General features: G+C 40.4%; 1 protein-coding gene across 1 annotated transcript; it reads right to left on the bottom strand.

Moving 5' to 3' along the window:
* Window positions 1-157: 157 nt before the first annotated feature.
* LOC129370526 (uncharacterized) lies at window positions 158-10,294 on the bottom strand. The gene is given in 21 exon segments (XM_055046566.1): window positions 158-590; window positions 701-804; window positions 963-1,122; window positions 1,218-1,351; window positions 1,458-1,581; window positions 1,694-1,855; window positions 1,954-2,082; window positions 2,180-2,328; window positions 2,422-2,607; window positions 2,609-2,661; window positions 2,796-2,908; window positions 7,932-8,039; window positions 8,150-8,253; window positions 8,413-8,572; window positions 8,667-8,800; window positions 8,907-9,030; window positions 9,143-9,304; window positions 9,399-9,527; window positions 9,625-9,773; window positions 9,867-10,111; window positions 10,246-10,294. Coding segments are annotated over 21 exon segments (2,784 nt in total). The 5' UTR covers window positions 10,291-10,294; the 3' UTR covers window positions 158-480.
* Window positions 10,295-10,557: the final 263 nt, after the last annotated feature.

The raw sequence follows: 10,557 nt of genomic DNA, 5'->3' as shown, positions 1-10,557 counted from the left end.
ACCTGTTGCTGTGACATGCAATTTAGCTGACTGAGAGAACAAACAGGCGTTTTGGATCTAAAAGTGAAACACTTTCAAAAACATGGACCAATTTGGGATGTTGATGCATCACCGATGCATTTAACAAATATACAAAATGTGTTTTTTTTTGCATTATGTCATTTTATTTGCATTAGTTTTTGTGCAGTTAAATAGTGGGACATACAAAAACACTTTTTAACAATTTGATTTGATTTACTTAAATAGAAATGCAAATAGCAAGACAAACACAAAATTAAATAGTACAAAAATCACAAATGTAATACATTAAAAAAAACTCTCATAAAAAACATTACATTCACAGAATACAAAAGGACGGATTATATTTGTAAAAGTGTGGGACAACACAACAACATAAAAACATTTTATTATTATTAATATAAATTATGGATGTAAATTTGGCATTAATTGAACCTTCACTGGTTTTCGTCAAAAGCTGATCTAGTAGTTGGTGCAGGGCAGGAAGTAGCTGTTTCTCAGCAGACGCAGCATCCGCCCCGTCCTGGAGCTGAACTCGTACATGTAGGGACCACTGTAGAGGTAGGTGAAACCTGCAGAGCAGAGACGATACGTGTTGCTGAGGAAAAATGAACTGGATTGGACAGAATCACTGCAGTCGTTTAGTCATTTCATTGATCATGTGGTTTTAAAAGTGACTCACCTCTGTACTGTAAAGCTGCCGTCACCTTCCTGGTCATTCCTGAGAAGGTTTCATCAACTCGCTTTGGGAATCCTGAGTCCATCGACTTTGTATTCTCATCGTAGCTGAAAAGGACAAGATAAAATATGATTATTATTTCTTACTGAAAAGCAGAAAGGCATGTTGCTTGGATGCAAACTAGAATAGGAAAAAACAAAAGATTCCTGCACTCTAATTGAAATTCCACATTTCACCACTGCTTTCTGGTCTTGCTTGAACACACCTGTAGTAATTGCTGCCAACGAAGAACAGAGTCTTGCCAGTCTTTGGGTCATTGAGGGCCGCATCGACTTTCTTGATGTCCTTGGGCAAACCAAAGCTGGAAATGGATCTGGGATAATCCTGAACCAGATCATAGCCACTGAACGCCCAAACTTGACGACCTGTCAAACAAAGGTTTTGACGTGGTTATTTGGGTGAAACTATTTGGGTAGTGCATAAAAATACCATCAGTCAAACAAAGACAGAAATCAAATACCTTTGAAGAGAAAGACTCTGTCTAAGAGGTGACTCTCATAAGCAGCATCAACACTCTCAGGGGCACTGGGCCAGAAGTTTGCTATGAGAGTTTGCTGAGGGGTGTAACTCTGGGGGTAGACACGCCAGAAGATTCTGAAAAAGATATAGAGAAACTTAAAACACATCTTGGAGCATTTTTTTGACAAGATAAATAGTTGACTCCAGCTGGCGTCATTGGAGACTTAAGTTTCTACTCTACCCGTTCTTGAAGAACAGCATCTCTCCTCGCAGTGAGGCAACAGCATCCAAGACCAGGGAGGAATCACAGGCATCAGGAGTGGGAGGAGCAGTTGGTCCAGGAGGAACTGGATCCTCGTTTTTACCTGTGTATTATAATTCAATCCCAGTACTTAATAATGGACAAGTTCAGAAAAATTTTTTCACTCTATTGTTAGTTTGTTAAAAAGAAAAAGAAGGGCATATTATGATACCAACCATAAAGCGACTGGATGCCTCTGACATCATCTTGTGGCAAAACAAACGTGTCTGGGTTTCGGTACGAGTAAAAAGGGGCCATGAGAGCACCAGGATCATTAGAGTGGGACAAACCCAGAGAGTGTCCAAACTCATGGGCTGCAACCGCGAAGAGGACGTAGCCTGGGGAACAGAAGATGAGTTACACCTCTTGTAGGACCAGTCAAGTTGAAAATAGTTCTGAGAGAACAGTCACTGATGATGTAAAGAAAGAAACTTACCTTTGTTGGAGCGGAACGTAAAGGTCTCATCTTCATCAAAGTGGGCGTCTCCTCCAATACCAGGACCAGGAGCGAAAGCATGGGCAAGAGTACCGTCAGGGCCGTCAAAGGGGTAAAAATCACCGTGTGCTGTTTGAAAAAACATATTTCATTATGATTGAAACAAACAAAGAAAAAACTTTTACAACTTCTAATGCAGTAATTGCAAAAAGCGTTTGATACTCACCTCTACTACCAAAGGAGATCATGATGTCTGCTATGCCGCTGTAAATCCTTGTGAATCTGAGGGGAGTAACTTTGGCCCAGACCTGAAGAGCTTTCTCAATGGATTCATCTACCTCTGCTGCAGGCATGTCTGGTGTGTAGTTCTCTATCCTGAAGAAGAGAGAAAAATGCTCCACATTAAACCACATGCAACATCTGTGATAGTACACATCAATGAACAGGTGATCTTCTGAGATCTCTCACCTGTATGTGAGGTCATTCTTGTCCCATTTCACATTGTTTCCAAAAGTGGAGTACTTCGCAACGTCTGGGACGCCACAGCGTGGCTTCTTCATCATGGCCAAGGTGTCAGCATCCAGGTTCCCTGTGATCTGAAGGCCAAAGAATTTCTGCATCTCCATCATCTTCTTGGACACTGAGCTGATGCCTTCTGAACGACGGACCTCTTTCCTCTGTCAGGTTGAAAAACCTCTTCAGGTAGTCCTGGTGGAGAGAAAGAACAGACAGGCTTCAGTCTGCTGCTCTCCGTGTGCTAGTCAACACATCATTTGTTGAATTAAAAGAGCATTTAAGTTTCTTATTGCCTGGTACGTTAAATAAACGTCAAATGCACTTACCTCTGCAAACTGCTCGTCCTGGTTTGTAGGCTGCGACACCGGCATGCAGAACACCGCAGCCGAAAGGCTCAGGAGAAAACTCAGTGTGAACGTCTTCATGTTTCCTTGTTGAACTCAACTTGTGTCTCCCACCTGGAGGGAGCCGTTATAAAGGGCCTGGACAGGCTGTGTTGAGCAACTACATACTTGAGAGAGTGACTCTTGACTCCTTTTATGGGTAGCAGAGGAAGTTTACAGCTGATTGTTCACCCGACACAGAATTTCCCCAAAACAAGCCACTGTAATGATGACGTGCTCTATATTGTTGCCACATATAGTATAGGAAGATTTTCCTTATATCATAAAAAGAAACAACAATTGTAAATTCTTAAGCAACATTGTAATTGTTTTTCAGTGGTTGAAGCTCCATAGAAATAGATCTGTTGGTACCAGAAATGAGGGAAGTAGTACCTCACTCAAAAAGTGTCAAAGATTTGAGCTCTTCCTGAAAAAGGATACCAAAAGTTTTTTGTAATCACATAAATAGGTACAAAATATTGGATCCTATGATCAGTGGATCCGCTGAAGGTTGGGTTCACTGACCTTCACAGGTTCTTGTTGCTCAGACAACATTGTATGGATTGAATTTTTTTTATAGTTATGTATATAAAAGAGGGGTAGACAATGTTTGTGGCAGAAACTGGCCCACTGACAAGAGGTGACAGTACACATTCATTCACAACTTTGGATCGCGCCACTGCATGCAGAAGGTCAGAAGACCACCTTAACCACATAAAGCAAGTATGTGAGCCAAAGACTCTCTGGTTTCATGGACTTCAGTCAGTGGAAGATTTAATTAGTTACATCCAGCAGCTGTCAACAACGCCACCCCTCCTGTTGAGAAAATTACTATCTAAGTTCATTTAAATTATGAGTTCATCTGAAAGGTCATGTTTTCATATTATTATTCCTTCGTGGCCCCTTTTCTTTTATGGTAGATTACTAACTGTTCTTTGGATGTTTGCTTGGAGATTAGAAATGCTTACTCACTCTTCTGGTGTTATCAAACTGCCTATATTGGACTAGTCAGCTTTGTTCCTCGTAAGGATGTAACCACATTGCGTCCCAGAAAATCCAGTGGCAGAAGTCTCTGACGGACCTGCTTGTGTGATGACGTGAAGAAACCCAACCCACTTTTCCTTGTTGTGGTAAAAAAAAAAAAAGCAGCCGAGAGCTGAGAGCCGCTGGAGTTGACTGCGGTTCTCCGTGTCTGGCTTCTCTCGCCTCTCCTGCAGAAAAGACACATGTGTCTCTGGTTGATTCCTCGCAGGTTGGGAACTAAAACAGACCCAACAAGTCCTCAGCCTAAAAATCACAAGCAATCTTGCGAGTACTCCCTTCGTTAGGACATTTTTAACAGTGACTTCAACAACGTTTCTCCTGGCATGTTTTTTCAGGAAACTACATGTTTGTCATATTAAAAAAAACCCTGAAACATATACATTTAGAATAGTGACGGTATTTCCAGCTAGAAAACATGCCTCCTTCTCCTCCCCTGGTTATGTTCAGGTTCCTGATTGATGTGTGTTACACATGATGCATCCTCACGCTGACTTGTCGCATGTGTAATGCCGTTCACCACGGCGGAAGAACATTTTTAGAACGAAAAATGACAAAATCGGTAACGCACAGTGACTTGGATGAGTAACTTTATAAACTGTTTACTGGTTTGATGATATTTGCATTAGAGAAGTTTCTTATTGTTGTTTTTTTCAAACGCATTACAAGTTACTACTGGGGACAGTCAGGAGTTGCTCCCGCTTTCCCGTCATCTTAGAAACAGCCCTTGTTTTAAATGACCAGGGAATTTACAGCAACAACGTCTTTCACAAGTAACTGTTGAATGCGAACCATGTGCAACAGCACAATAAAATCAAATACTGACTGTTTTACTTCCACTTTTGTTTTCTTCTGACCAGGCTTGTCAGCAACTTTGCTCCTCTCTGTTATTCCTGTGCTCCCTGAATGGTCATATTTCTCACAACCATTACACAACAAAGTGACCAAAGTTTTTGAGCTACTAACTTGGAATCTGAAGAGCCTGCCTGCAATCAGATTTTACAGCCTGACCACAGCTGGCTGTAAAACAATTTCCGGGAAATAATTCTTCTGTGCTTTAACAATTTCCACAGGAGCAAATGGTCACCAATAAATAGAGGCTTGTCATCATCTGAACTTTTTTACATGGTGTAATCAGTAGAAAAACTAATGGAAATCCCCCCCGCCCACACATATCAAGGATGTAGAAAAAAAATAAAGCATCTCAGGTTTTTCCCCCTCATCAGCTGTATAAAACAGTCAGCTGACAGAACCACTGAACCAGACATTTTAAATTAAACTATTAATAATAAAGTGGGTTCTTTGGTAATATCTCTAATTTTAAAACACATGCACAGAGACGGCCTTTACAGGAGACGAGTCTTCCTATTTGGAATAATTGTGTTTTGAAACTAATGTCTTCAGCAACTTCTAAAGTCAGAGTGTCTGCAAATGAAAGAACCTCTCACAGGTTCAGCATCAGGGCAGATAATATCAGTGACCGCCAGGGGTCGCTATTGCTTTTCACACCACAGGTTCGTCTCCACTAATACTCAGCTCCCAAACTCAAGACATGCAAGTCTCCAGTCAAATCCTGAACTTGAGTGGATCCACCGTCTGTGTTTGGGTTTTTCTTTCAAAACCCAAAGACTTGGAGTGCAGACATAATAATGACATAAACTAGAAAATTCTGAAATTTTAATGAAAGAAATGCTGGAAATTTTACCATTTAATTCTATTATTGAGAAGTTTTCAGATTGCAGCGCCAAACGTGAGAATTAACTGCCAATTTATTATTTCAGATCATAAATAATGTCTAAATAAAACCTGAAATTCCATAAAGACGGATAAAAGTGATTCTTCAGGTCCCATGACTCAATTAGCTTCAAGAAAACACCTCAGTTTTTACGATAACAGTAACCACACTTCAGTCGTGAGATTAACTAGTATTAATCAAGATCCTAAAATACTGGAGCACATTGCTGAATTAGCCAGAAAGGCTATTGGGAGTTGAGCAGGCATCAGCAGCCGAGCTGATTTTTAAAAAGAAGGATGAAACTCTTGTGGCTCCATCACCGCGGCAATAGCTGTAGAGAAAAATCAGTCTTTTCATTCACCCCACTGCAGATTTATACATCTGTAAAGGTTGTTTTCTGGGTGTCTGTTGTGTATGATTTCAGTTAAAAGTTATCTGATTTCTTGTCATGGTTTATACTCCGTATGTTTAACTTGAACATACAACACTGAATTCAGTAAGAATGAAATGTTACCCCTTGTAGACCAAAAAGCAAGACGTCCATATTTGCCCTGAGCCTTCCTGGGTCTGCACGAAACGGCTCGTTCCTGCTTGGCGCTCAACGGCGACGGTGTTCAGCAGAAGACAAGAACAACTATTAATGTAATGGTGAAAGAAAAATGATAAAGTCAGACTTTCAATAGGAGAAACAGAAAAAAAGACAAGAGGGTCAATTTGTCTCCAAGAGAGGTGGGTAGAGATCATTGACCTTTTAGCATAGTTAGCTTAGCTAACCGTTTGCCTCCATTTCGCTAGCATTTAAAGAACAAAGGGAAACATATCTACCAGCATATTTATATATTTAACTTGTTCCTCTGAGCACACTTAACAACAGACGAGTCAGACAGCAGCAGCTCTAACCACAATATCACAATAATCCCTCCTTCCTGTCCCAGTGAAAACGGAGAGCAACACTGAATTCAGTGACAAGCTAGTTAGCATCATTCCAGGGAGTCTATGTCGATTTTTCCTGTTTCACTGCTCTTTTTACAACCACACAACAAAACAATATATTTATTAGTGACATGAAATCAAGCAATATTCATAAAATTGTGACGAAAACTTGTCAGTCCAGATAGTCCTCCTTAGCTTGTATTTAAATTATTGAAATCTGTTGCCACATCCCTCCGAAGTGAAATTAAAGCTGCAGTTTGCCACTTTTATTCACATAAAGTACACATTTGTTAAATCTGTCAATATGTTGAGAGATTATCTGACAATGATTGAATTCCTCTGCCTTCTCCCAGTGTACAGGTACAGCTCAGTTGTAACAGGTTATATTTGGTATTGGATATCAAGTATTTTTAAAGTAAACAACTCAAATCCTGAGGAAGTAAAAAGTCATTGGTGTCAAAGTGCATGTCAATATTACATTTTGCGATTTCATCAAGTTAAGTCTAACGTTATTAAACTTGTGATTTGATTTCAAGCTCCATGAGTTGAGTTAACGCCTCTGCAAACTACCGGTATTAAAATGGAGAATCAGCCATCTGTGCTAAAGTGTTATTTATGTTTGTTATGGTGGAAAAGTCAAAATAGCTGTAAAAGTGTTATTTATTATGTTTACAGTCATAGTAAGGATCAATATTTCAGACTAAATTTAATTGCACTTTTATTCAAGTTTGCATATTTGTGTTGAACTGATAAAAATAAATTGTTTATTTTGTCATTGAACAATCAGAATCACATATTTGATCACAACACATTTATTTTATTAAGATGACCTGATGAATGTAAACATGTAAAAACGTACAACTTGAATTGGGGTAGAACATGTGAGGGGAACAACGTCATAGTTGATGCATGGTCATATATTTTTCATGAAGAAATTGGTTGGTTTCAAATTCTAATAACTGAACTACACAAAAATACACAAAACAACAGTTTTTTATTGTGCAATTTTATTTGTAATATTACTTTGTTGAGGCAGTCAAAAGGCCCTCACATTTGTACAACGAATGTAACAAATTAACTTGTAAAATGCAAATAACAAAATAGAACTGTCCAAATAAATTATAATAAAAATAAAGTTAGAATAACTTGAAAAAAAACATTTTGATATAAAAACCAGAATACATTAACATTATAAATAAACATTAATAAAATAAAAACCCTACACTAAGTGGAAAGGTTCATTATTTACCTGAAACTATATGACAACACAACAGCATAAATAGGTCATATTCTTATTATTATTAATATAAATTATGGATGTAAATTTGGCATTAATTGAACCTTCAGTGGTTTTCTTCAAAAGCTGATCTAGTAGTTGGTGCAGGGCAGGAAGTAGCTGTTTCTCAGCAGACGCAGCATCCGCCCCGTCCTGGAGCTGAACTCGTACATGTAGGGACCACTGTAGAGGTAGGTGAAACCTGCAGAGCAGAGACGATACGTGTTGCTGAGGAAAAATGAACTGGATTGGACAGAATCACTGCAGTCGTTTAGTCATTTCAATGATCATGTGGTTTTAAAAGTGACTCACCTCTGTACTGTAAAGCTGCCGTTACCTTCCTGGTCATTCCTGAGAAGGTTTCATCAACTCGCTTTGGGAATCCTGAGTCCATCGACTTTGTATTCTCATCGTAGCTGAAAAGGACAAGATAAAATATGATTATTATTTCTTACTGAAAAGCAGAAAGGCATGTTGCTTGGATGCAAACTAGAATAGGAAAAAACAAAAAGATTCCTGGACTCTAATTGAAATTCCACATTTCACCACTGCTTTCTGGTCTTGCTTGAACACACCTGTAGTAATTGCTGCCAACGAAGAACAGAGTCTTGCCAGTCTCTGGGTCATTGAGGGCCGCATCGACTTTCTTGATGTCCTTGGGCAAACCAAAGCTGGAAATGGATCTGGGATAATCCTGAACCAGATCATAGCCACTGAACGCCCAAACTTGACGACCTGTCAAACAAAGGTTTTGAAGTGGTTATTTGGGTGAAACTATTTGGGTAGTGCATAAAAATACCATCAGTCAACAAAGACAGAAATCAAATACCTTTGAAGAGAAAGACTCTGTCTAAGAGGTGACTCTCATAAGCAGCATCAACACTCTCAGGGGCGCTGGGCCAGAAGTTTGCTATGAGAGTTTGCTGAGGGGTGTAACTCTGGGGGTAGATACGCCAGAAGATTCTGAAAAAGATATAGAGAAACTTAAAACACATCTTGGAGCATTTTTCTGACAAGATAAATAGTTGACTCCAGCTGGCGTCATTGGAGACTTGAGTTTCTACTCTACCCGTTCTTGAAGAACAGCATCTCTCCTCGCAGTGAGGCAACAGCATCCAAGACCAGGGAGGAATCACAGGCATCAGGAGTGGGAGGAGCAGTTGGTCCAGGAGGTACTGGATCCTCGTTTTTACCTGAAAAATAGATGGTGTATCAGAGCTGAGTTGCAGGAATCAATTATGGAGAGGTTCTTGAACAATGTTAGCCTAAGCTATTTTGTTCAAACATGGATTTTATGATACCTACCATAAAGCGACTGGATACCTCTGATATCATCTTGTGGCAAAACAAACGTGTCTGGGTTTTTGTACGAGTAAATAGGGGCCATGAGAGCACCAGGATCGTTAGAGTGGGACAAACCCAGAGAGTGTCCAAACTCATGGGCTGCAACCATAAAGAGGACGTAGCCTGGGGAACAGAAGATGAGTTACTCCTCTTGTTGATCAAATGACGTAGGAAGGGCTGAGAGAGTGGTTGCTGACAATGCAATGAACAAACCTACCTGTATTGGAGCGGAACGTAAAGGTCTCATCTTCATCAAAGTGGGCGTCTCCTCCAATACCAGGAGCAGGAGCGAAAGCATGGGCAAGAGTACCGTCAGGGCCGTCAAAGGGGTAAAAATCACCGTGTGCTGTTGGAAAAAATATATTTTATTATGATTGAAACAACCAGAGAAAAAACTTTTACAACTTCTAATGCAGTAATTACAAAAAGCGTTTGATACTCACCTCTACTACCAAAGGAGATCATGATGTCTGCTATGCCGCTGTAAATCCTTGTGAATCTGAGGGGAGTAACTTTGGCCCAGACCTGAAGAGCTTTCTCAATGGATTCATCTACCTCTGCTGCAGGCATGTCTGGTGTGTAGTTCTCTATCCTGAAGAAGAGAGAAAAATGCTCCACATTAAACCACATGCCACTTCTGTGATAGTACACATCACTGAACAGGTGATCTTTTGAGATCTCTCACCTGTATGTGAGGTCATTCTTGTCCCATTTCAGATTGTTTCCAAAAGTGGAGAATTGAGAAACATCTACGTCTGGGACGCCACAGCGTGGCTTCTTCATCATGGCCAAGGTGTCAGCATCCAGGTTCCCTGTTATCTGAAGGCCAAAGAATTTCTGCATCTCCATCATCTTCTTGGACACTGAGCTGATGCCACTTCTGAACGGACCTCTTTCCTCTGTCAGGTTGAAAAACCTCTTCAGGTAGTCCTGGTGGAGAGAAAGAACAGCCAGGCTTCAGTCTGCTGCTCTCCGTGTGCTAGTCAACACATCATTTGTTGAATTAAAAGAGCATTTAAGTTTCTTATTGCCTGGTACGTTAAATAAACGTCAAATGCACTTACCTCTGCAAACTGCTCGTCCTGGTTTGTAGGCTGCGACACCGGCATGCAGACACCGCAGCCGAAAGGCTCAGGAAAACTCAGCGTGAACGTCTTCATGTTTCCTTGTTGAACTCAACTTGTGTCTCCCACCTGGAGGGAGCCGTTATAAAGGGCCTGGACAGGCTGTGTTGAGCAACTACATACTTGAGAGAGTGACTCTTGACTCCTTTTATGGGTAGCAGAGGAAGTTTACAGCTGATTGTTCACCCGACACAGAATTTCCCCAAAACAAGCCACTGTAATTATGACGTGCTCTGTATTGTTGCCACATGT

Source organism: Poeciliopsis prolifica, unplaced genomic scaffold (assembly GCF_027474105.1).
Source record: "Poeciliopsis prolifica strain line A6 unplaced genomic scaffold, Auburn_PproV2 SCAFFOLD024, whole genome shotgun sequence".
Lineage (NCBI taxonomy): Eukaryota > Metazoa > Chordata > Actinopteri > Cyprinodontiformes > Poeciliidae > Poeciliopsis > Poeciliopsis prolifica.
This window is presented reverse-complemented; position numbering and strand designations above follow the sequence as displayed.